The 27,590-nt window shown below is 36.3% G+C and overlaps 1 protein-coding gene across 2 annotated transcripts in view; it reads left to right on the forward strand.

Annotated features, from left to right (window-relative positions):
* The window catches only part of PDE7B (phosphodiesterase 7B), a 494,425-nt gene that overhangs the window by 450,281 nt on the left and 16,554 nt on the right, over positions 1–27,590 (forward strand). For both annotated transcript variants that reach the window (XM_074187651.1, XM_074187650.1), the window contains 4 exons: positions 520–620; positions 3,582–3,713; positions 17,429–17,520; positions 21,070–21,214. In XM_074187651.1, the coding sequence (XP_074043752.1) occupies positions 520–620; positions 3,582–3,713; positions 17,429–17,520; positions 21,070–21,214 (470 nt within the window). The remainder of the gene's footprint in view (positions 1–519; positions 621–3,581; positions 3,714–17,428; positions 17,521–21,069; positions 21,215–27,590) is intronic.

Raw genomic sequence — 27,590 nt, forward strand, 5'->3', positions numbered from 1 at the left:
GCGAGTGAGAGCCGCAGATATACATATTTGCCTTAAGTCAGTGTGTATTAGGCAAGCAGTAAAGGATCCTTTGCAGATCAGTAACCTTCTGCTGCTGCTAAATTTTTAAAAGGAAAATACCTTGATGACATATTGCTCATAAATGGCAGTACCCTAAAATAATTACATGATACTGTGGAGTAAATGTGTTCTTTTTTCTACATATTTATTTTACTTCTGAATGAAAGCCTTCATGAGAGCAAGAAAGGCGTGATTTATGAAGTAGGCCAGGAATTCTCCAGGGCCTCACAAATCCTTTTAGTCCCTTTTCCCAAACTCCCTCAAAAAAAAAGGATCCAATAAGATTGCCAAGCAAGCAAACTATATAGATTTGTAGAAGGTCCCTAGACTGTACAACTTCTGGATGTCAATATTTTTAAAGAAAAATAACTCCCAGATCCTAGTGAAATCCTTGTTTAAGCTGTTGGAAATGCCTTGGAAGGTGATGGTGCATAATCCTGACCTTTACTTGCCTGCCAGTTATGATTCAAGAAGATTACCATAGCCAAAATCCTTATCATAATGCTGTCCATGCGGCTGACGTCACCCAGGCCATGCACTGCTTTCTAATGGAGCCTAAGGTAAGATGTTATGACATAAATACTTTTCCATATGGAAATCTTGTAAATTGATTTTCTTGTTTCAGTTAACTGTCATCACATTAGAAAAACTTACATAGCTTTTACAAAATTAATTAGAGCAATAGCAACTTTTTTTAGCATTTTAAAGTTAGTAAGGCATTTTTTATCTACATTGGCCCATTGACCTTTACCTATCCTCATTTTACGATTTAGTGAACTGAAGCTCAGTGAGGTGAATCAGGAAGTCAATAAGTATTTATTAATTATTATATATATAATGCCCGAGCACTATACTGGTTATACAAATTTTTAAAGAAGAAATTCAACCCCTACCCTCAAAGATCTTACAATCTAATGGGAGAAGGCAACACACAAAAGGGACTGAAAAGGGGTATGGGGTGGAAATAGTAGAAAAGGCATAGTGTAATCAGATGAGAAATAAAAAGATGTTCTGAACTGTTCTCCTTTAAATGGAGATTCTAGACTTCATGTCTCCACCTCCTAATGATAGGGTCAGAAGACAGTGGAAAGGTAGAGTCCCAATCCTAATGGGATCTTGCAAGACAGTAATGTTTTCCCAATAATGAGTTTACTGGGGCATGGTGGAAAGTCAGAGAAGTCTCAAAATATTGAAACCAGATATGAGGAAAAGACACATATCCAATGAGTGACTAGAGCAGAATATGAACCCAAGACTTCTTAATTCAAGTCTGGCAGTTCATATTACACATTGCCTAAACCAATACAACTCAATAGAACTTCATAATGCTATGGCAAGGAAAACCCTTTCACTTCTCTAATAACAAAGAAGAAGGATATGTTCATAAATGTTCATAAGTAATTATGTATAAATGACATGTTTCAAGTAATCAATCAGAAAACATTTATTAAGGATTTAATATCTGCTGGTTGTTGTTGAGTTGTTTTCAGTCATATTTGACTTCATGATTCCATTTGGGGTTTTTGTAGGAAAGATACTGGAGTGATTTGCCATTTCCTTCTCCAGTTCATTTTGCAGAAAAGGAACTAAAGCAAAGAGATTTGTGACTTCCTGAGTTCACACAGTGTCTGAGGCTAGATTTGAACTCAGAAAATAGTCTTTCAAATTCCAGGTCCAATGCTATAGCCACCTTTTCACCTAACTGTCTAACTGCACCATCTACCTGTGCTATAGCTGTCATATTTTTATTTTAAGCTATGGTCCAGAAATCTAAATTTCATCCACAAACATTATCATCTTAATCTGTTTGTTAATAGGTATTTGAGGCTGGATTTGAACTCAGGTCCTCCTGTCTCCAGGGCCAGCACCCTATCCACTGTGCCACCTAGATGTCACTATGCATCAAACACCTTGCTAAGCACTAGAGATACAAAGAAAGGGAAAAGTAGCCTCTGCCCTCAGTGAGCTGATATTCTAATGTATATAAACAGGAACATAGAAAGATTAGAGGGGAGGTAATTTCAGAGGGGAAGGCACAAGAAAAATTAATGTGTATTAGAAAATTTTCATTTGGAGAAAATAGCTCCCCTTAGTAAACTTGCATGTCATGTATTTTACACTTAACTGATAAATATGTAAAGTACTTGTGAGTGGGCAATTGTCATTAATAAATACCAATGATTGACATGAGAAAACATATTGATTGAGACATGCCAGTGGTTAATTCATGGCTTCTGATTTCTACATGAACTTAGAAGGCTCAAATTATGATTACTATAGGTCATATGTGACAGTGATGTGACAAAGTCAATACCCTTTAATAAAGCAAGCGGTTCTACTCTAGATTCCAAGCTAATTCTAGGTACAATTACGCATAACCTAGTATCTGAAATCAAATACCAACTTGGTCCTTTCTTTTAAATTTTAAAAGATTTCCCCAGCACTATATACCTGGACAAATCATCTCACTTCTTTAGGTCTCAGATTTCTGATCTCCAAAAGTATTAGATTACTTAGTCTCAAAGGTTCCTTCCAGTTTTAATAATCTGTGAAATTGTGAACTGAATTTGAGGGTAAAATTAGTCAACCAAAAGCTAAGAGAATGAACAGAAAGTTGAACTGAGGTCAAAGTTAGGAGCTCACAAAGGTGAACAAAGAGATGTAAACTGAGTCTTAGAGCAGAAAAATTAAAGCTAGGGGAGTAGTTTGCATGGAATAAAATCAGGAAAATACCACAGGGGAGGAAACTTTTAAGCATCAGCAATTAGAAGGAATTCACCTGAGACTCTACCTTTTTTCTTAGCCATTTCCATTAGTTTAGCGATACTGAAGCTATACTTTCTGACATTCTTTCTCTCCCTAAAATACCTTCAGTTCAAGGCTGTGGTAGAAGACCTATATCAACTTTAACTCAAGCAAGTTGTAAATTGATTCCCAAGTTCTCTTCTTGGGTGTATAGACCATCCTATTCTATTAGAAAGTAAAGAAGGCTCATTGTTGTCCCTGGGCAGCTAATAAAGAGGATTTCATTATATTTGACTTCACAAAATCCAGACTATTTATTGTACACTGAAGATATCATTCAAATATTATTTATTTATTTACTACTGATAAGCCCCCTCTCAGTTTGTTATAATATGTGAAAAGGATGGTTTGGTTATTTTAAATTCATCCAAGAATGCCAATCTGATTTATTTCTTTTCTCCCTATTCATAATCTGACAGAAGTGCTTAACAAGATGTGAAATGACCAAAAGTTTAGCAGTGTATATAGGGAGAACAGATTTACATAATCCACAAATTGAATAATTGAATGTTGGCTATAATTCTTGACAACTTGGTAAAATGAATGTCATCCCAAAAAATGAGCTACAAGGAAACCACAATTAATATCTGATACACTTTCCATAATCAAAGGAAAAGAATAATGCTATTATGATTATTTTGAAGTTTGATTTAATAAAAAAAAAGAAATATTGACCGACCTGATTAGTAAATAGCCCTTCTCTGTTGTTTCTACAGATCAGCAGCTTCCTTACACCACTGGACATTATGCTTGGACTGCTGTCAGCTGCAGCCCATGATGTAGATCACCCAGGAGTGAGCCAACCATTTTTGATCAAGACTAATCACTACCTTTGCAGTCTATATCAGGTAAGAATCAATTTGTTATCCAAATAACACAAGGTAAAAATGCAGAGAGGTCAACTGCTTTTGGCCTCATACTCAATATTGACTCCCTCCCTTCCAAAGATAGCAGCATTTCCAGCTCAGCCTCAGCAGCTTGAATTAAATTAGTAGACCAGTAAAATTCAGATCAAGAAGCAATGGCCCTGCCCAAGGTCACTTCTCATTCTTTAATACTTCTATAACCTGTAATTATATCCATGTTCATATACCGTCTACTGGGAGAAAGCAAAAATCCTTTAAAACTAGTAGATGGTCTGCCACAATTACTATGACAGAAAACATTCACCTCACTGCAGCTAATCGGATAATCTCTCTAAATTCAGAACACTGATTCTTGGACAATAGATTTATAATCTATACCTAAAGATTTCTCTGTCCATTGGCATAGCCCTTCATGCCATGTTATAAGGATGCATCAGAGGAGTATTTTAGTGTACAACTTATTCATTTGGTGGGGGAGAAGACCATGGCCAGGGGCATTTCAGGAATTCTAATTTGTTTTGAATGGACATGAATTAATCCTGATCTAAATCAGATCACCAGATCATCTGCCCTGGGAATGATTTTAGGTATTGGTAACTATGCAATCAACAGTGGCAATCAACAGTGATCAACCCACCTCTTACAAGAGCTGTTCCATGCCACACAGAACTATCTCTGAATTTAGTCTCTAAAAGAGAACAAAGAGAGAATGATTATTCCTTTCAATCTATTGATCAATTAATAAGCATCTATTAAGCACCTTTAATTTCACTGTGCTATGTGCTAGATGTACCTAGACAAAAGTCAACCAGTCCCTGCTCTAAAGGAGCTTGCACTTTATTAACAGAAACAACATGTATACATATAAGTATTCAGATAGCTACTAAAAGCTTAAAAGAGCACTGAGACTTTGGGCACTCTAGAAAGAATCAGTGGGATCAGGAAAGGCTATGTTTCAAAGTTGTGCTCAAATTGAGTTTTAAAGAAAACTAGAGATTCTAGAAGGCAGAGACAAGGAGGGAGTACATGCCAATATAAAACAGAGTTGGGCTATGAAATACCATACGTGAGGAATAGGTTTGATCATATCACAGAAGTACAATAATAGGGTTGAAAATTTAGTTGTGTAGAAATCTAAGGGTAAAACAGAGATGGAGTTCATCGTTGCTGCTAGGAAGACATAGAAGTTTATTGAGTTGGGGAGTTAAGTCACTTGCATCAGAGAAAAATTACCAGAGTACATTATTTTCTATGTTTATCACAATGAAATAGCTGCAAGATGAGAAAAAACAAAGCTGAATAAATCAATCAAAGTGACACTAATTGGTCTCAAGATCTCTCATTATGATTATAGCTTAAATACAAAATCATATCAGAAATGAAATGATAGAAATGAATTCCATCAGATTCCTTGAGGAGTACCGTTTTCTCTTTGACAAAATGACTACATGAGAGTCAGTAATCTAGGATTAAGATGATTTCTATTCATAAAAAAAAAATAGCCCCATAAGTGCTTCATGAGGATCCCTTATAAATGGCGGTCATTATTCAAAATACTATGCTTTGGAGAAACCAATGGCAGGTCACACTTATTTTTTTTTAGGTTTTTGCAAGGCTAATGGGGTTAAGTGGCTTGCCCAAGGCCACAAAGCTAGGTAATTATTAAGTGTCTGAGGTCCTCCTGACTCCAAGGCCAGTGCTCTATCCACTACGCCACCACACTTATTTTTTATTAGAAGCAATGATGCTTTTCTGATTTATCAAGGAAAACCTTGACCAACAATTCATGAAGTATTAAGTATCTCCCATATGGTAGGTGTTGAGGGGGCACCCAGGGATTACAAATAAATAGGTGCAGTGGTTCTAGCCCTTAGGCAATCTCCTATCTCTCAGTAATTTGCTCAGCTTCCAATCTGTAAATATAAGAGCTAGCTGATATGACATGTTGGTCAGGATTTCACTGTGATACAAAACAGCAAAAACCTGCTTCTTCCTTAGTTTATTAGAGTTAGAGGGAAACAGAGAGAATACCTGGTTCTCTGACAGCATCTTTGTCCCAGGTAGTTGAAAGGTTATAGAGAAAGGGATATTAGAAAACGAATAAATGTGCTTAGTGATGAGAATTAAAGTCATTTATCAGGGCCTTGTTGTAGCATGATGTTGACCCTGATTATTGAAGATTATGTCAGTGGCATACAATTCTGAACAGGTCTCACCAACCTGGAAAGTTTTTGTTTGTTAGGGAACAGTAACAGATCACAGGCTGGTTAGTTTATAATAATAGTTAACATTTATATAGTGTTTAGAATGTACTAAACAGTTTATAATTATCTCATTTGAACTTCACATCTCTGGGAGATAAGGGCTATTATTATCCCCAATTTACAGATAAGAGAACTGAGGCAAAAAGAGGTTAAATGACTTGTCCAGTATCATACAATTATTAAACATCTGAAAAGAAATTTGAATTCAGGTGCTTCTGACCCCAAGCCTAATAGTATTCACTGTACTACCTAGCTTCAAAGAGAGGTTCATTACTATCTGGTAATGGTTGTAAGGTGATGAATTGATGATAGTGGGAAAAGATAAAGGGAAAAACTGAGCATTTAAAAAACACTCTTAAAAGTATCTCAGAACTTACATTCATTAAAGAAAGTATAGGAGGGGTGGCTAGGTGGAACAGTGGATAGAGCACCAGCCCTGGAGTCAGGAGTACCTGAGTTCAAATCCGGCCTCAGACACTTATTTAATAATTACCTAGCTGTGTGGCCTTGAGCAAGCTACTTAACCTCATTTAAAAAACCTAAAAAGAAAAAAAAAAAGAAAAAAGCATAGGTACTGTATAGCCTATATTTATTTGAAAAAGGCAGAAATGCTTTCTAAAAGTCCACAATAAATTCAGCTTAGGTAGTCTCTTTTATATCTTGATACTTCCTCTATCATACAAGCAAATGTGTGATGTGTTACTATTCCAGACATACTTTCCACTGTCACAGACTTTATATTTCATAGTACCATGAAGTCTTGTAATCATACCAACAATTTCTTACATATGAAGATCAAATGAGACAGAACGTAGTTTTTAAATGACTAAATAAATGCAATCTATTGTTATTAATAATATTATATACACTCATTTCTTGCCCATCTCATAAAACTATGAGCTCTGAATATTTGAAATAAATTGTAATAATTGTAATCAATTAATCTATCAATATTTTTACTATCTAATTAGCAAATTTTTCAGATTACAGAGTAGTTTATTCCCAAGGTTGGATTCAATTCCTAATTTCCCATGATCAGATAAATCCACATCACTTGTACTTAGGCAAATAATTCCTAAAAAGGCATAATATACTCAGGCTAAGAAAGGGAAATTTTAAAGAAAGAAATCAGATAGAAATAACAGAGTAGAAAGATGAAATGATTAAGTACTCAGTGCGAATCAACAAATTAATTTTGAAAGAGTATTTATTTTTGAAATTCAGACACTTTTGAAAACAAAATTTCTCAGTCTATCTGTGGAAGAGAAAGTTCTAAGAATTCAACTTAAATAGATAACTAAAGTCTCTATAATGTAATGGATAGAAAACATAAGTTTTGAAGGTTTGATATTGTCTTCCTAGGAAGTTCCTTTATTTGAGTCTTCAAAATATCCCCTTTAGATATGAGTGTAGTTTTCTGTTGGCAGTGACCTCATTCAACTGTTCCATGTATGTTAGTGGGATGCTAGTGGGAAGATGGAAAATCCCTAGAACCTCCAAAGAATTTTCACAAATTCCTTCTCTGGCCAAGACCAAAGTAGAGGTTCTGCACATACCTCCATAAACTCCAAACATTCCTTCTCAAAGATAGCTCTCTCTTCTCACTCCTGCTAGGAATACACTAAACTCCAAATCTCTCAGGCCTGAACTGGGATTTAATATTTTATGGTTGACCCTTAGAGCATGACTAAGTTTCCTCAAGCAATCTGAACACTATTCCAGTACAATATCTTCACTTCCTTCAGTGGTTCATTAGAGAAGACTAAATTCATCAAAGCCTTAGTTGAAATGCCTCTGATTGATTTGACACACACTCAAAAGATGTTCTCACATACCTGGTTAAGATACCTAGGCACAGCATTTTATCACTAACTTTAGGTAAGAGGGTTTATTTGATCAATCCCCACTTTTTTAATACTATATTTTATATTTACATTACATAATGATAATTATATGGTGATTTAATGTTTGTAAAGCACTGGACACATAATATGTCATTTGATTATGGATCTCTATAAATCTGTCAAATAGGAACCACCAACACTATTATTATTATTATTATTATTATTATTATTATTATTATTATTATTATTATTCACTCTATAGATGAGAGAACAGAGTAGTGAGTAGTTTCAGTGGCCAACTGACACACATAGTTTTTACTACTGGAAAGACGCTTTTCAGTGATCTGTTGACATTGTCAATTAAGTGAGCCTAGTATGTCATGGCTGGTCTGCATTAATGGTAGATCATAATCCTATCCTTGGGCAAAAAATTGTCCAAAAGATAATCTTTTCAATCATAATGGAAAAGTTCTATGAAGATAGGAAGATTTCTTGTCAGGTGCAAATTAGCTCTTATTTCTACCATAGTACTCCTCCAAAAATCTTCACTCTCTGCATGAAGTTGTGGGTGAGGAACTGACATATATAATTCTACAGAAATTTCAAGTCCTAAAAACAAGCCAAAAAAAACTAATTAAAAATGTACCAAGTTGGAGCGACTAGGTGGCTCAGTGGATAGAGCACCAGCCCTGGAGTCAGGTGTACTGAGTTCAAATGTGACCTCAGATGCTTAATAATTACCTTGTTGTGTGGCCTTGAGCAAGCCACTTAACCCCATTGTCTTGAAAATTTAAAAAAAAAACCTAAAAATGTACCAAGTGACAGCTAGGTGGCACAGGGTATAGAGGAAATAGAGGTTAAATGACTTGCCCAGGATCACACAATTATTAAGAGACTGAAGACAGATTTGAATTCAGGTACTTCTGACCCCAGGCAGGGGTCCCGAGTTCAAATCCAACCCCAGACACTTAATAATTACCTAGTTGTGTGACCTTGGGCAAGCACTTAACCCCATTGCCTTGCAAAAAACCAAAGGGAAAAAAAAAGTACATAGACTATAGGTTCAGAAAAGAGCTTTGTAAAAAAAAAAAAGATAAATGTTTTGTTAGGGTCAATAAAAATTTAAATTTTTACCACAATTTCACCTCTTTTTTAAATTACTGAAATAAAGTTTTAAAGATATGGAAATTCTAAATAAAGAAATCAATTAATGATGTGATTATCAAGAAAATCTATTATTTATATAGAAAAAAAGTCATTTAAAGAGAAAAATAAACATTAAATAAAATGTTATAACAGCTATGAACAAAATGTGGGGTATACACATTCAAGAACATTGGTTAAGGGAATATTTGAAGCATTATATATGCATTTTGAAGGTTTCTATCAAAGAGAATAAGTCAAGCAGAGAGAAACCATGCCAGAAACCATGTGGGTTTCTGAACACCTTAGTGTGATTTCACTAAAAAGCAGACTTATAAGGCATACATCCAAATAGAAGAGGGTTTCCTGCCTTTCCTTCGCATATCTTGACTCTTTTGGTTGGACAGATAAGAGGCTCCTAGAACAATGTCCTGCCTATTCTTCTGTCCTGAGATAGAGGAAGGGCCAGACTTCATGAAGAAAGGCCAGGACACAAAGATGTTTCCATTGTAACCAAAGGGTTGGGTTCTCTGACAGAACAGCTTCTGTAGCTTATAGCCAAGAAAATGCATTTGAGACATTTCTCTCCTGACTTCTCTCTAGGTCAGAGATTAGAAACCAACTGGGGTGAAATTTCAAGAAAGACATCATTCATTGGAAGAGAAAAAAAATATAGAGAGTATCCAAATAAGCTATCTCCTAAAATCTGATAGAGTCAGCAATAGGGCAGGATAAACTTGACAAATATATAGTACTTTAAAACAATCCTAGATCTGCAATTGCATCCATTGGGGTATTTTTCCTCCATTGGTAGAAATGACAGCCTATCCATTGTCCTGTGTAATTTTGCCCATGTTCTTCCCCAGGTCCTCTATCCAATAACCTGGAAGCCTTCTTACAGGCCTTTTTTTACATTTCATACATAAATCCAGAGAAGCCTAGACTAATTCTGTCCTCTAAAGATTCCTTGTATTTTTTCAATATGATTTTGCAGCTATGCTCTACACCTGAAATGTCCTATCTCCTGCACTGATTAAATTATTATCCATCCTTAAAATCCAAATCAAGCTTTACCTCCACTGGGAACTCTTCTTTGATCTTCTTTCCCCTCCAAACTCACACACCATTTTGTTTTATGCTTTTTTAATGCATTCATTATGTGACATTATGAATTATAAATTATTTATTAATACATAGTTAGAGTTATACCTCAATGCCAGCTCTAAAACTTGCAGTCCAGAAACTTCATTTAAGAATGGTACCTAGCCCAGCTGTGTCTCATAGTTCTCCAGGTTGTATTCCAGACATCCTTTGTCATGCCCTCACCCCCACACCTCCCAGAAATCTTTCTTATATGTATTGTCCTCACCAATTAGAATGTAAAGTCCTTGAGGGCAGGGATTGTCTTTATACTTATATTTGTGGACTTTTGAAATATTTTTCTATGAATTATCCATCTCAATCATATTAAGTTAGATAAGTGCTGTTAACCTGATTTTACACTCTAAGCCAAACAGATGGAAGTCATGTCCCCTAGGTAGAACCAGAAATGACACTTAGCTCCTGGTTCAGAATTCCATCCTTTAAAAACCACATTCCTTCTACTTGTAGGAACCTGTACATATTTCATATAATTTTACCCTTCTATTTATTAATAATAAATAGGATGCTTCCTGTATAGAAGCTTTTAACTTCTTTTGTGCTATGAACTCCAGTGGCAGTCAAGTAGTCTGGGATTCCCTTCTCAAAATAACACCTTTAAATGAATAAAATTAAAAACCACTGGATTATAAAAGAAACCAGATATGTTGAAATGCAGTTAAGAAGCTCACCAATTGCAGATTAAGGAGCCCCACTCTAGGAGGAGGGATTGATAATGCTTATTGAGGGTAAAATATGTATATTTCTTATTCTGAAACAGTGTCTGACCCCTAGGCTTACAGGAATTCCTCCAAATTAAAAGGGAATAGCTTCATTCTCAGAGCTACAGCCAGTTTCTCTGGCAGATGCAGGGTAAACAAGAGAAAACATCATTGGGGAAGAGGAGCCCATGCTCATGTTGCTTTCTTTATAAAGATCAAAGTCTTATTCTCAATTATCAAAGACCATGGAGTTTTTTGCTTGTTTGTTGTTAGACTGAAGAGCCCAGCAAAAGTATAGACAAGGTCTCAGGCATTCCAGTTTATTTGGAAGGACCTCGGCTTGGCAAAAGCAGACTTCCTTAGCTAATGCAGTTTTTGCTTCTACTTTTCCTGGGCAATTAAAAATGAAAGCACAGAATGTTTCTCTGTTGTTATTCCTTCTATGTCACTATATATTTAAAAGTTGTAATTAACTCTGATTCCAGTTGTACATCATGACTCAATTATCTTCATTGGGCTTGCTGTTATTTTAATCAGAAGAGAGCACCCAGTAAATAGAACACCATTTAAAGCTTCATTGTCTGATAAATTCCTGCTGAACCATTATCAGACTCTACTCCCGCTCTCCCTCATTTCTTCCCTCCCCCTTCCTCTCTCTCTCTCTCTCTCTCTCTCTCTCTCTCTCTCTCTCTCTCTCTCTCTCTCTCTCTCTCTCTCTCTCTCTTCTCCTTTCCTCCTCTTTTTCTCCTTCTCCTTTCCTTCTTGCTTCCTCTCTCCTTCCTCTCCCTTTCCCCCCCTTCCTTTTTTCTTTCTTTTCTCTCCCTCTCCCTATTTTTCTCTTATCCCTCCTCTTTCCCTCTATTTTTCCTTCTCTTTTTTCTTCCCTCTCCTTTTTCCTCTCTCTCTCTCTCTCTCTCTTTCTCTCTCTCTCTCTCTCCTGTCAAATAAAGACATTCTTACTTTTAAAACATGAAATTACTGCTATTTTATTAAGTTTGGAACAAAATAGCTATTTTGCTCTTAGGACTAGTCCCCAAAAGTGGGGACCAAAAAGTCAATTAAGAGTTTCACCATTTAATTTTCCAAACCACCCCCTCCTCCAAATGAAATATATATTGGTTTTGCAGTCCTGAAAGGCATGCATTCACGTTTTAACTTAAATATGACCAATATTATTTAAATTGTGAATATAAATATTAGGAAATGCCGAATTAGGTTGCCATGGGAGACTGGAATGTCCTCTAGTGATTTTTTAAGAGAAAAAGGTAGACATATTTTCCTGGCATAATTTTTCAGGGATAAATAACTTATTTTTACATTATTAGATAATTCTTCTGACCTGTACTTAGACTTACTCTTTTTTATTCATTATGACAATTTCTTCAGTAGAAACTTTTTTCAAAAGAATTCTTACTGCTTTTGACCATTAGCCTCAGAGAAAGCTAATGGATCTGTAAAAATAAATGAAGTAATTAAAGATAATCTATATATGAGAATATTCTGAAGAGAGTTAATAAGAAATAAAGGATTGTGTTAAGCAGCAGTGAGAGCCCAATTGAAGTTAGATGGTCCAAGTTTACCTTGGACATGTCAGTACAGTTTGTTATTTTTCTCTAGCACTGTTTTGTTGCTGAATCTTGAGTAGAAATGGGTAAAATGGATTATATGAATAACCCAGAGTTGGAGCTTAACAGAACAAGCATGGTGAGATCAAGGAAGTAAAGGATTTTAGTCCTAAAAAAAGACATCATTGAACTGAGATCTAGAGACTGTTAATGGTCAATCACTCACAAGCAATTGCTAAGTATTTTCTTGCATGGTTAAGCACTGTGCTAAGTGAAGAAACTAGGTGAGGACATACAGTGAATACAGTACCTAGCCTAGAGTCAGGAGAACTTGAGTTCAAATCTAGCCTCAGATATTTACTAACTGTGTGACCATGGGCAATTTACTTATCCCTGTTTGCCTCACTTTCCTCATCTGTCAAATGAACTTGAGAAGGAAATGGTAAATCACTTCAGAATCTACCAAGAAAACTCCAAATGGGAGTCACAAAGAGGACTGATATGACTGAAACAACTGAACAAACAACATTTATGTTAGGTACTTATGATACAAATATAACAAATGAGGCAATCCCTTCTTTTATTCTTATTACATCCTATTGGGAGAGACAACAAATATATTGTGAGTATATTCATAATAAACATAGTTATAAATAGAAATATAGAAAGAAATATAAAAAAATACCACCACCACCACAACCCCCAAAAGGTGACTAAAATCAGGTTGATAGACTGTAAGAATGGAGAGAAGCAAGAGTCTAGATGTCATACCAGGAGTTAAAATGGGGTGAAAGAAGTAAGAGAAATTGAAGGATAGGGAAAACTGAGAAGACAAAATTGTAGATGCAGAAGAGTTTCGAGTCATATAATGTCCATGATTTGGTCAAGCTGAATGAAACTGAATGGAGATGGAGACAAAGGAAGTTGAAAAAAGAACTGTGAGAGGCTAGCTCAACCTCCATGTTAAAATCACTGAGGAGAAGGGCAAAGGATAGAATGGAAAGAAAATAATTAGTTGGATACTGAAGTCAACAAAGAAAGTGGGATTGTGTCTTGGAGGTAAATAGATTTAGAGAAGCTAGTCTAAATGTTTGGAGAAGATGTCAGGAATGTTAACTTTGTTATTCTCTCCCTGTGCAATTTATCATTTCTGATAAGGCTGGCAAAAATAACCCTAACATATAAAGGGCTAAATGGATGATATTGATTGCAATCCCATGATATAGCCCTCTGGAATACAGATTTACTCACCAGCTTTTCTTTCCCACTGGAATAGTAAGCATTTAATAAATGTCTTTGACTAATAAGCAGTATCAAGTCCAATTATTGTTTATCATTTTTATATTTATCTTTAAGTTTCTGTCCTGATTATAGGCTATCTCTATCTTATAAACAGATTGTGTTCAAAAGCTTATTTGTAAGAACACATTTTTTTCAAAATTTATAAATACTAATTTCTCAGGTTAACCTGTAACATACCTTTTAAAAAAAAGTATTACTAATTAATGAAACTGAACTTGGACCTTTGTTAATGCAGCAACTAAAGGAATGCTTCCTATTATCAAGATCTCACCAGTGTAATAATCTTTATCCCTAGTCCCCTGGAATAGCACTATCTGCTGTTTCATTTACATAGGACATTCAAAGATTTAGTGTTCATAAGATGAGGAGTCCCTCTATTTATAATTATTTTTCCCCCAAATGATGAATATTTCCATTTTTGTGACATGTAGCCTTTTTGGGTTTTTTCTCTGTCATATCTAACCCACCCTGGTCCCATCAATTTTCCTGGTGTTTACCTACAAATTAAGTTCCTCATGTAAATTTCATAAATGTCTTTTTTATTCCCTCCTTTCAAATATTATTAATGAAGATGTTAAATCAGACTGACATTATAACAATGCTTGAGGCAACTCTCCAGATATTTCCCCTTTATTCAACAGGGATACTGCGTCATATATTATTAACTCTTGTTGCAATTTGTGGCCTCTTTAAAAGCCCATGTGATGGCACTCATAACCATGCCAATATGAATTAGTTTCATAAGTAAAATCCCATGAACTGCTGAATTGTGTCATACCAAGATATGACAACCATTATATTAAACTGATCTATCACTCCCATGATTCCTTAAAAGCAAAACAAACTAATTCCAGTATAGTTTGATTTTTCTTTTATTCTGTTGGGACCATGTTCATGGGATATTAATAGCTTAGTGGAAGGAAGGAACAAAAAAGTCTCATGACAGATGATCATGGCCAATTCATGATATTACTGGTAAAAATGAATCCTTCAAAAAAAAGAGAATAATAAGTACCCTAAGGATCATATGAGATATTAGGGGTTTTCTTATACTTAAAACTAGTCTGGAGAGCAAAATAGCTATTTTCCAAACTTAATAAAATAGAAGTACTTTCATGTTTTAAAAGTAAGAATGTCTTTATTTGACAGGAGAGAGAGAGAGAAAGAGAGAAAAGAAAAAGGAGAGGGAGGAAAAAAGAGAAAAAAATAGAGGGAGAGGAGAGAGGAGGGATAAGAGAAAAAGTCATGTTCCCATGACTGTCAAAGAAAGGCAAAAAGACAGTCCTGTTCTTAAGGAACTCGTTATCTAATTTGGGGGGGGGGGGGGGAAGAGACAATAACATAGAAACAACAAAATACAAACAAAGGTTAGATTTGAACTCAGGTCTTTCTTGACTCTTACTGAGGAATCAGCATTAACTGCCCTAAATTCCTCATTAGTATAAAGCTGGAAGAAAAGTTGAGGTCAATCCCTTCATTCAAAAAAAAATGTTTTTCCATCCCTGAATTTTATAGAGATTTTATAGAAATTAATAAAATGCTACCAAATATCTGTGATAACATTCATGTGGGCTGTTCTTCCAGTTCTGCATGTTGAAATCCAGTCACACCCTTAGAGGACTCAATGCAGAACTATTGTAACCTTCTGGAAAAAAGCATTTCCAGACTTAACTAGGCTGGTCTTCAAATAACAAACATCAATGAGGACAAGGATTGTCATTTGAATTTTTTTGAATCCTCAGCTTTAGTACAATGTCTAATACCTAGTAGGCACTTAATAACCGTTGATTGATTAATCATATACCTTATCCATCACTCAGTCTTCTCCACTTGGTAGGAATGACTAGACAGTAATCTCCTCTGACATAGCCTTGGAAAACCCAAGACCACTGCTATATCACAATAAAAGATAATAGGGACCCACATTGCTAATGGCACTAACATCATTAATGAAAAGGACTCCCATTCATGACACCATTTCTCTTTTTTCATCAAACCTATGATGTCATCATCATAAGGAGCTCCTAGACGAGGGAATTCCTTCCACCAATGCAGATTGGCAACTTATAGCCTTAGAGAGTTGCTTGGGACACTGAGAAGTTAAGTGACTCTCCCCATCCCACAACTAATATATCAGAAGATGTGAATCCAAGTCTTATTCGCTATGCCTCACTGCTTCTCATGAGATATATTAAAAAATCTAAACAGAAAAAACTCTCAGGATGTAAATGTTTTAAAATCAAAGTCATGAGGTTTACAAGGCAAGGATAGGGAGGAATGATGATCTAGAGGTAATACAAATAATTAAGCAAATAACTATAACTTCACATAAGATTGATATTTTTCTGTCTTTTTTCAGTTGTGTTCAATTCTTTGTGACCCTTTGGGGGTTTTCTTGGAAAAGATACTAGAGCAGTTTGTCATTTCCTTCTCTAGTTCATTTGACAGATGAGGAAACTGAGGGAAACAGGATTAAGTGACTTTGTCCAAGGTCACACAGCTAAGTGAGTGTCTGAGGTTACATTTGAACTCAGGTCTTCCTGACTCTTAGTGAGGAATCAGCATTTAACTGCCCTAAATTCATCATGAGTATAGAGCTGGAAGAAAAATTAAGAAGTCAATCCCTTCATTCAAAAAAAAATGTTTTTTTCCACCCCTGAATTTTTATGGATAAGGAAGCTGAGCCCAGAGGATCTAAATGACTTGTCTGAAATCATGATGATAATAAGTAGTTGAGCCAGGATTAAGCCTAAGAGCTCTGACTTGGACTCCAGCTTCTTTCTGTTGCATGGTGTTGCCTTAGCCCAAGGCTGCTCCTGGGGCTGCACATGAAGGCCAAGTTTAGGCTTGGATGTCATCAACTCTCTGTCCTTCAGGGCCAGTTCAGTGGCTCACTAGGGTTATGCTAGGCATATACTTATTGACTACTATGTGGTAGTCAGTCCCCTTGATGCCTACTATGTTCCCATGACTTTCAAAGAAAGGCAAAAGACAGTCCTGTTCTTAAGGAACTCATTATCTAATTTGTGGGGGGGAGAAGACAATAACAGAAACAACAAAATACAAACAAGGTACATACAGGATGAAGTGAAAATTAAAAAAAACAGAGGTACTGGGCTATGGTTTTTCCCCATCCTCATGGGTTTACTTTCCTTTTTTATCCTTCTGCTGTGATACAGTAGAAAGAGTGGGATTTAGATTCACAGAACCTGAGTTTGAATACTTTCTCTACTATTACTACCTTTGTGACCTTAAGTAAGTCATTTGCTACATGCCTCAGTTTCCCCATCTGTAAAATGAGGTTGGGCTGAATCCTTAGAGTTCTAAATTGATGATTTACAGGTTCTCTGTGATATACATAGAAACATGAAGGGATGATGAGACCCTGTCCTCAGCAAAGAACCATAATGGTTATTCTGTTTTCTCTCATGGTCAAAAAGGGGAACATTTGGAATTGTCAGGTGAAGAAGGAAACTAATCCTCTTTCACTTCTTTGCATGGAGTAGGGACAGATAATAACCAGTAAGACAACATATCTGAGGAAAGTTCTTGCAAAGTTCTGTAGAGGACTTATGTTTGGGGGAGAAGGAGGGGGTTCGCCCTGTCATTCTGAGTTATAAAGTCTGGCTATTGCTAAAGAGGAAGTATGTTGTGAGAGTTGTGAGAGATCATATCTGTCCTCTCCCTCATCCTGGCTTTTATGTTCTTCCTCCCTAGAATGAGTCTGTGTTGGAGAATCATCACTGGCGATCTGCAATTGGCATGCTCCGAGAATCGAGGCTCCTTGCACATTTGCCAAAGGAAATGACGTAAGTGCCAGAGAGATGAAACATCAGAGGTCAGCCACTTACCCAGTCCAGGAATGCTTCAAGATCCCACAAGATCCTGGCAGCCTTCAAGTCCATTGATCAATCTAGCCTGAACTTCAGTGTCGTCTAAGGGATGGGATCAGATGGGATCAGTGGTATCAAGTACACTGACCCAGAAACCAGGAAGTTTCTCTAAATATAACTTAAAAAAAAATCTATGACCTGCAGACGGAAAAAAAAAAATCTTATATTTGTCTCTCTACTTTACCACCTTTCAGAGAATCCTGTGCTTTATGTTAGCAAAATGGTTCTCCCAGCACATATTATACAATATAACACAGAAGTATCCTCAAGTTTCAGGTAATAATGGGGTTTTTTTAAGACTAAAGATCAGGGCAGCTAGGTGGCATCGTGGATAGAGCACCGGCCCCAGAGTCAAGAGGATGTGAGTTCAAATCAGACCTCAGACATTTAATAATTACCTAGCTGTGTGACCTTAGGCAAGTCACTTAACCCCATTGCCTGACCCCCAAAAAAGAAAACAAAAGACTAAAGATCAATAAATGGCTTTGAACTTGAGATTTTAAGTGAAGTATAGATAAGAATATGGGCAACTAAGTGGAATAGTAGATAGAGTACTAGATCTGGATTTAGGAAGACTCCTCTTCATAAATTCAAATCTGGCTTCAGACATTTACTAGTGACCTTGGACGAATCACTTTAAAGCTACTTGCCTCAGTTTCCTCATCTATCAAATGAGCTAGAAAAGGAAATGGCAAACCACTCCAGTATCTTTGCCAAAGAAAATCCCAAATAGGGTCACAAAAAGTTGGATATGACTGCTGAACAAAAGATGAGATTATGTATATTTGTTAGGAGTGAATAATTCTGTGCTAAAGATTATTTTCAAAGAGATTGCATTGGCCCCAGTAAAACTCTTATGTTAAAACTTTATTTAGTATTCTTTTAAATAGAAAAGAAACTGGAAAAGTAAATAGAGTCAATAAATATTAAATGGTTACAATGTGCCAGAGAAGGCAATTTGATGGATCAGTGGATAAAGTGCTGGACCTGGTGTTGGGAAGACCTGAATTCAAACCCAGTCTCAGACATTTACTAGCCCAGTGACCCTGGGCAAGTCATTTAACCTCTGTTTGCCTTAATCCACTGGGGAAGGACAGGGCAAACCACTCTAGTATCTTTGCCAAGAAAATCACATGAATAGTAATGACAAGTCAGACACAACTGAACAACATCATGTTCTAGGCACTGTGTATGAAACTCTTGAGGACACAAAGAAAGGTAAAAAGCTGTCACTGCCCCCAAGGAGCTTACATTCTCATGGAGGAGGCAACATTAAAAAGATTAAAAGTCCATGAGTGGAGACAGAAGGGTTTCCTAGTGCATGGTTTTTGATTCAATTGGTGAGTTTACAGAGAGATTGAGTCCCCAGACATAGATTTTGTGTGCATGTTGACCCAGTTAGATATACCTTCTTCTAAAGATATCCTCAACTTGGGGCGGCTAGGTGGCGTAGTGGATAAAGCACTGGCCTTGGAGTCAGGAGTACCTGGGTTCAAATCCAGTCTCAGACACTTAATAATTACCTAGCTGTGTGGCCTTGGGCAATCCACTTAACCCCATTTGCCTTGCAAAATCCTAAAAAAAAAAAAAAAAAAAAAAAAAAAAAAAAAAAAAAAGATATCCTCAACTCTGAACCTCCAGCTTACAATAGGTCAAGGGAGATGGGTGAAGATCATATAACTAGTTCTTAATTCATACCTAAATAATACATGTAATCCAAAAACTATGACCTACTGACAAAATAATTATCTTAGGACAGTATGTTTTATTATTTTAATTTCTTCAGATCATCCAACTTGCTGCTTAAATGGCACAGAATAATAGAATCAGTTTTGAAATTAGAGTAAGGAAGATGTGAGTTCTAATCCTACATCAGATATATATTAATCCTGCCCAAAATTTCTCAACTTCTCAGATCCTCAATTTCCTCATCAATGTAATGAGGGAGTTAGACTAAATGGTCTCTGAGATCCCTCCCAGTTCTAAAGAACTGATCCTCTGACCCCACAGCTCCAAGGGGAGAATGGAGTTTCTTGAACAATCAATTTTCTAACTCCTTTGACCCAGTAACATAGGACAAAGGACTAGATAAAAGCTTCTGACTTCTACTTCAACTAGGAGTTCCAAAAACAGAAATAAAGGCAAACAACAGAAAAGGACAAACTCTCTAAAAAAGAGAAGGGGGCAAAGGGCAGCAGCAGAGAAAAGAGAAGAAAAAAATCCAAGAATTGACCAGCCTTGTCCCTGTGTGTGTGTGCGTGTGTGCGTCTGTATATATATATATATATATATATATATATATATATATATATATATATATATACAGACATACACACACACATAATTGTCCAATACTCATGTCTTTTTCTTCAGAGGGTATAAAGTTCCTAGTAAGCTCATCACCATGGATTCAAAATAAAAACATGCTTATGGGTCTTTTTTTGGCTCAAATGCCTTAAAAGACATCTGGTTGGATTATATATATATATATATATATATATATATATATATATATATATATAATTGAATGAGATCATGCATGAGGAAGCAGATAATAAGCTGTAAACTGCTTGACAGATGTAAAACATCTTCATTATTATTATTATTGCTGTTGTTTACTTTTGCTTCTGTTGCAACTCAAGAGTTGATGAATGTTCCTTTGGATTCTCTCTACCTACCCTAACCCAAGCCCCCACAACTCTGTGCTCTCTTTCTGGCATGTAATTGGATTTGGTTTTTAGATCTGCGCTTTCACATTCACATGTTATGAGATACAAATTATCCCAATCCCATTTACCAGGATTTCATTCACACTGTAAAGCCCACCATGACTTTGCTCCAACATCGATGCCTCCCCAGATCAAGGACAGTCCTGACCAAAGACAAGGAGACAGGCAGGTGGTACCACAGATAGACCATTTAACTCAGACTCAGAAAAACCCTAGTTTAAATTCTGCCAGACACATACTTGCCAAGTGAACCTGGGTAAATCTGTTTCAGTTTCTTCATCTATAAAATCAGCACAATAATAGCCCCATCTCCCAGTGTTGCTGTGAGAATAAAATAATATTTGTTAAATGTTTTGTAAACTTTAAAATATTGTATTGCTGCTGCTGTTGTTCAGTCAGTCATGTCCAACTCTGCATGATCATAGCATGCCAGTGCTATCAATGCGATTTTACTTGGCAAAGATACTGGAGTGGTATACATACACGTATGTATGTGTGTAAATATATGTGTTTGTGTGTATAAGTGTGTGCATGTATATTAAAGAAGTATTCCTCTGCTAATTGTAATATATATATATATATATATATATATATATATATATATATATATATATATATATACACACAATGATCTCAGGGATGTGGTTTAGGACTTCTGAGTGATGACAGAATCAATCCCATGTTCAAAAAGATTAATTCCTGCATTTGTCTTTTATCTTCTCTCTGGTGGGTGCAGACAAGATATTGAACAACAGCTGGGTTCCCTCATCAAGGCCACAGACATCAACCGGCAGAATGAATTCCTGACCCGTTTGAGAGATCAACTCGACAATCAGAATTTGAAATTGGAAGATGCTCAAGACCGACATTTTATACTTCAGGTAAAAATAAAAATGTTTTCCACATTTGCTTGCTTAGGACAGCGACCACAGATTGAACTGATTAGAGACAGAGTATGAACACTATGGTCTAGAATTGTGACCTACTTTATTAAAATATTTAAGACACTTGGGGAAAAAATGTTTTTTACATGTCCCTATAAAGAATCTCTGTTTTATGTCTGTGAATTGGCAAGGTCTCGTTTCCCTTGTTTGGAAACTGCTTCACTTGCTGTTTCTTAATGAGCCAAGAGCACCACACAAAATGCCCCCGATATGCTGCCTCCCGCCGGCATGATGTGCGTCATACTTCACATGCGTTGGGGGTAGAGCATCACCATGGTACCTCAGCAATTTGAAAAGGCTGCTATCACAACACAAAACAATTCTGTACTGTACAAAAAGGGAGAAGAATAGCCTTCCTTTGCTTAAAGGCTTTTTGATCAATCCCTATTTCAAACTCAGGACAAATTTTTACGTTACACTTTGGCATAGTGTGGTTCCTTGAAAAGAGAACTAGCGTGGGAATCAGGAGGTGGGGTAACTCTGGTTCTGGCTCAGCTAGCTTGTGCAAACATGAAAAATCACTAATTATCTGGGTCTCAGTTTCCTCACCTGTAAAACAGGGAATTAGACAAGATAATTACTATAGTCCTGCCAACACTAATAATTGATGGTTAAATTTTTACTTAACCATACTTTATACCTAGTAATAGGTAAACCATAGTTATTTTGAATTTATTTGAATTGAACCTGTTCATCTCTTCCTGCTTTCACTAGGAACCACAAACCATCTCAAAAATAAGTCTGTTTTCATGGTAGCTAATCAGAAACTGAAGGAACAGGGGACTCAAGGGCTGGGAAGATACAGTTAACTAGCATAGTTTGAGAATCAGTGTTAGGGTTCATGACCTTTCTACCAAAAATGGATTTTCAATTTTCAAAGAATTAGAATACAATAAAATATCCTTGACATTAAAACTGAACATCTTTTTATCATTCTTGGATGACTCTGGAAAACAACATAGGATTTTCAAAGAATCCCAGAATCTTCATTATTAACATCATCCATGTTTCATGGAAAGAGTGCTGGTTTTATAGTTCAGAAATCTGGGTATGAATCCCACCTTTAACATGTAAAAGCCACTGTAATCTTTGCAAATCACTTTTCCCCTCTGAGTTTCCCAGGGTTGCCAAGAAGTTCAAATGCAAATGATGCATTTCTATAAAACATTTTGTAAAGTAAAAGGCACTAAAGTGTTGTTAACTATTCTTATACTCATTAATAAAGGTCAAAAGAAAAGAGCAGGATTTTAATGTTTTCCAGGTCATATAGAATACTAAATAACAGAAGATTTACTATACTATTATTTTAGTCCAGTTTGGAGCACATTATGAGAGAGGGGTAAGTTGGGAAGCTAACCAATTCACATAATCATATGGTATTTTCCTAAATCTCCCATGAAATAGGCTAATCACTGGAAATAAGATAGTCATTTATGAAATAGAAAGGTAAAACTTGGAAAATCTGAAACAGAAAAAGTAAAAAAGCTCACTTCAAATTTGGGACATACAAACTTTTTAAACAGTTTTCCAGGTACATCAAACTTTTTTCAAATAATTTTAGTAAAAATCAGTTTCAATGACAATTTGTTTTAATTTGTTTGATTCAGAATTTGGGTTTTATTAAGCACAAGACATTATTAATAAAGAGGCTTTTCCACCATAACTCATATAATATGCATATGTAATTAATATAATTAATATAATGTAATATAATAATTATTTTACTATTTCCTGTAACTAAATGTACAATGATTAAAAGGTCTTTTATCAGTTGCTGAACTAGAACTGCATACAACATACCAAAATCTCCCAAAGAAACTCCACCTCTTTTACCTTTTACTTCTAGGGGGCCCCTAGATGGGGAAGCCTCAGACCCTTACTCTTACCTGGTTTAGTTGTTTTGGGCTCTGTCATATTTATTCTTCCCTGATCTTAGGTCACAGTATTAAAGACAGAACAGGCTGACCAGGTCATGATCTCATGAGCAGCCAAAGGTCAGAAGACCTTGTCTACTGGTGACTCCAGTAGCCAAGAATGAATAAAGCCCCATAAGTAGTACATACAGGTTCTAAGTTCACTTTTCCAAATGATACTTGTAGTAGATCAGATCCCCAAAATTCAGATAGGCTTCATCATCTCCTCAGGATCCTAGTGGATGATTCTAATATTATCACTCATCAGCATCTATCTTGTTTGTTCTTCCTAATATCAATCACTCAGTTACCATCTTCTCAAAATTAATTTGACCACTTGAATTTCTCCTCAGTATCTCACCCATAATTATAGCCTTAATATCATGTATCTCATTCTAATATAAATTATTTATAAAGGGATATTTATTAAGAAAATATATCAATAACAGAAATGCAAAGACAATCTCCTACATCTCCCTGGCTAATCCACTTCTAGGATAAGGCTGAATGGACTTAGACGTTGCAGGTGGTAGCAGTTTCTGCTCCAGTGCAGTTTTGGATATCTGGCCGTGTTTCTCCACTGGAGACTTTTGTACATACACTCATTTCTGGTCTCTTGTTACCATTTTTCAGTTATGTTTGACTCTTGATGACCCCATTTAGGGTTTTCTTGGCAAAGATACTGAAGTAGTTTGCCATTTCCTTCTCCATCTCATTTAACAGATGAGGAAACTGAGGCAAACAGGATTAAGTGATTTGCCCAGGGTTGCACAACTATTAAGTTTCTGATTCATATTTAATTCTGTAAATTGAGTTTTCCAAGCCTGCTCTCTATCCACTTGTTAGCACCTAGCTGCCCCCTATTTCTGGACTAGCAACCAATTAAAAGGCATTTCATTCACTCACAATAAGCCAACAGGAAAAAGGTCAAAAAATATCTGACTATGCTTTGAAGTGGAGGGAGGGCCCTTCATTGTACATGAATTAGTAGACAGAAGAGACACAGTGCATGAACATACCTATTGTTCAACCCACATTAATGTTACAGCAAAATCAAATCAACATCTCAAAATATCCCTTGATCCTTATGTCAGTTTTCCCAGATTGGCAAAAACCATGCCTAATTATTTTCTAGCTTATCAGTTATTACAAATATAACAAATATAGTTGTTTATGCCCAATAGATTCAAAAATAAAAATCAAACAATAGTAGAAAGAGCCCTGAAACTCTCCTGAGGTTGGCATCAGAGGACCTGAGTTTGAATCCTTGCTCATGTCCTGGAGCGGTCAGACACTGTGCTAAGTACTGGGCAAGTTACACTGAGGCTGTTTCTTCATCTTTAAAATGAGAGAGACTTATAAGGTCTAGCTCCAAATCTTTTTCTATCCTTTTTTTTTCTCTCACTCAAGTTCTGGGAGGCTGGAGGGGGCAGGGCAGAGGGGATTGGTTGGAAAATAATTGACTGGAGTAGATACTGGACTGAACTTGAAATATTCTGAACTAGCCCTAATATTTTGATGAATATATCAGCAACCTTGAGAGAATGTATAATCTGGTGGATAGAGCCTTAGAGCAAGCAACAACTGGGTTTAGGTTCCACCTCTAAAAGACATTGGCTATATGACCCTGGGAAAGTCACTTCTCAGTGTTCCAGCTTTCTAAGATCAGATTGTTGTTTGTTGTTTGTCCTTCATTCTGGAAGAGGACCAATGACATCAGGAGGAGGATGTTGTTACTTATAAATGAATTGTATTTAAATGAGGCAGGGCTCTGCAAAGTCATCAACCTCATTCTCTCCTGCAGAGTCAACAGAGTCCAGTGGCAAGACATAGGTCAAGAAGACTGGCCTTTTTAAGATAAGATCTTTCCCATGTCTCACTTTGGTTCCAAAACAGGGGTCAACCTGCATTGTTAAGAAGAATTTCCTCACCCAAGTCCACATACCAATAATATCACAGGTACCATCCCTAGAAGCAAACTGAGGGGCAGCTAGGTGGCACAGTGCATAGAACACCAGCCCTGGAGTCAGGAGGACCTGAGTTCAAATTTGACCTCAGATACTTAATAATTACCTAGCTGAGTGGCCTTGGGCAAGTCAGTGAATCCCATTGCTGTCCAAAAAAAAAAAAAAAAACCAAAAATAGGTAAATAAATTTAAAAAGAAAAATTCAGAAGCAAGTTGAGTTATTCTTACCAAAAGTAGGGTCAAAACAGACTGACTGTTAGTAGGGTCTCAGACCAATCCCAAGCACACTAGTTTTCAGAAACTCTTCTACCTTTAGTTTTTGTTGCCCTGCCCTACCTACCATATACCTAGTGTACACATGATGCCCCTACCTGGCTAGCCTTTCATCTTACCCAAGTCTGAGACTTCTAGAAAAGTATCTAATTCCAAAATGATCTCCCCTTCCTCCTGTACAACCAAGACTGGTGGGAGATGGTCACAGGTATCAGCCAAGAGTTGACTTCCTTTGTCTCCTGGTGGAGCTAATGTAATGTAGTAGAAAGGGGGGGGAGTTAACTTGAGGTTAGGGGTCCTAGATTGAACTCAATCTACCTCTTTAACCTTGGTCAATTCACTTTTGACTGAAGTCCCATCATCTGAAAAAAGGTGACTTTGAATACTAAGTTCTCTTCCAATTCTAAATCTATAGTCCTGTTTTGTCCCTACGGCGCTCCCCATCTTTGTTTTGCAATTCTCTAATGTACTTAATATGAAATATTATGGTTCTCTGTGTTTGTTTCTTCTTCTCTCTACTACACTGCCCATTCTGTGGACTAAATCTAATGAGGTGTTGCTTATATAATTAATAATGAATAAAATGTTTGTCAAATGAAATTCACACCAAAGTATAAAGAGGAAATAGGTTAAGTCTTGCCAAAAGTAATAATAGCTTTAAGATTTATAAAGTACTATTATCTATATTATCTGTTTTGATCCTCACAACAATCCTGTAAGGAAAATACTTATTATCCTCATTTTATAAGTGAGGAAACTGAGACTGAGAAATGTTAGCTGACTTGCTACTACTCGGCCTGCATCTGGGGCAATATTTGAATTTGTTTTACTTTCTCCAAGTTGGACACACTATTTACTACTCAACTAGTTTCTGTCAAGGTATTTACATATTAGGACTTTGTTAACTCAAATAAATTCTTGAATATATAAAGAGGCATTTCTAAATGGGTAGAAGGAAAAGGGTCTCATCCATTGCTTCTAGTCAGTGATGGAAATCTTCTCACTTCTGCTCATCTCAGGACAAACACATGCAAATAGAATTGTTAATCCCACAACAAACATACCTCTCCCCAACCCTTCTCCATTTTTCTCATTTATTTCCTTCCCACATCCCCCAAAATATGAAGAAAAAGAAAACCTTATAACAAATATAATCAAGCAAAACAAATTCCCAATAATGGCAATGTCCAAAAGGGTAAGACTCATCTTTCACCTTGAATCAGGATGCTTGCTTCATCATGATTCCCCCAAAATAGAGGTAGCATGCTTCAGCATGGTACCACCCCCTCCAGAACAGAGATTGGTTATTACATTGATCAGAGTTCAGGAGTTTTACAAAGTTGTTTATCTTTTTTTTTTTTAATTTTATTTTTCTGTAGGGTTTTCTTTTGCAAGGCAATGAGGTTAAATGACTTGCTCAAGTTCACACAACTAGGTAATTATTAAGTGTCTGAGGTCAAATTTGAACTCAGGTCCTCCTGACTCCAGGGCCAGTGCTCTATCCACTGCGCCACCTAGTTGCCCCCAAAGTTGTTTATCTTTATGATCTTGTTCTTATTGTATAAATTGTTCTTCAATTAGATTTACAATTTATCACTTCATAGAAATCTGCTTTCCTTTATTTTACCATTTTTAAGGAACCATAATGCTATTACATTTATACATCATAATTCATTTAGCAGTTCCCCAAATAGGTGTCCCTTAGTTTCTAGTTCTGTCACCACAAAAAGATAATATTTTTGTGTTTAAGTAACTGCAGTGATTAGAATTCTCCAGTCATTCAAGGTACGCCCTAAATCCCCCAATCTGAGTAAAAATTAGAGACATCCCATCTTGCATATTGGAAACCCACTTATACTGAAGAAACTACTATATTTTACTGGAATGTTTGTGGGCAAAACCATTGTCCTGGGAACTCAAAATGCCTCTTTGGTTTAGGACCTCCTGAAAAAAGTTGACATTCTGGCAGACCTGAGGTCAGCCTGCTTTTGTTATTGACCAAATTTGAGCTCAACCACCAACCTGGCACAAGCTAAGTGGGCCCTACTTCAGCCCCACAAATGAAAACGCAGCCTGTGCCCTCAGAGCCAACTTCACACACACAGAAGCAGGCAGCACAAATCCAAACAAACATAATTAAAGTGATATGTAAGGTCAATC

Source organism: Macrotis lagotis, chromosome 5 (genome assembly GCF_037893015.1).
Source record: "Macrotis lagotis isolate mMagLag1 chromosome 5, bilby.v1.9.chrom.fasta, whole genome shotgun sequence".
NCBI classification, from domain to species: domain Eukaryota; kingdom Metazoa; phylum Chordata; class Mammalia; order Peramelemorphia; family Peramelidae; genus Macrotis; species Macrotis lagotis.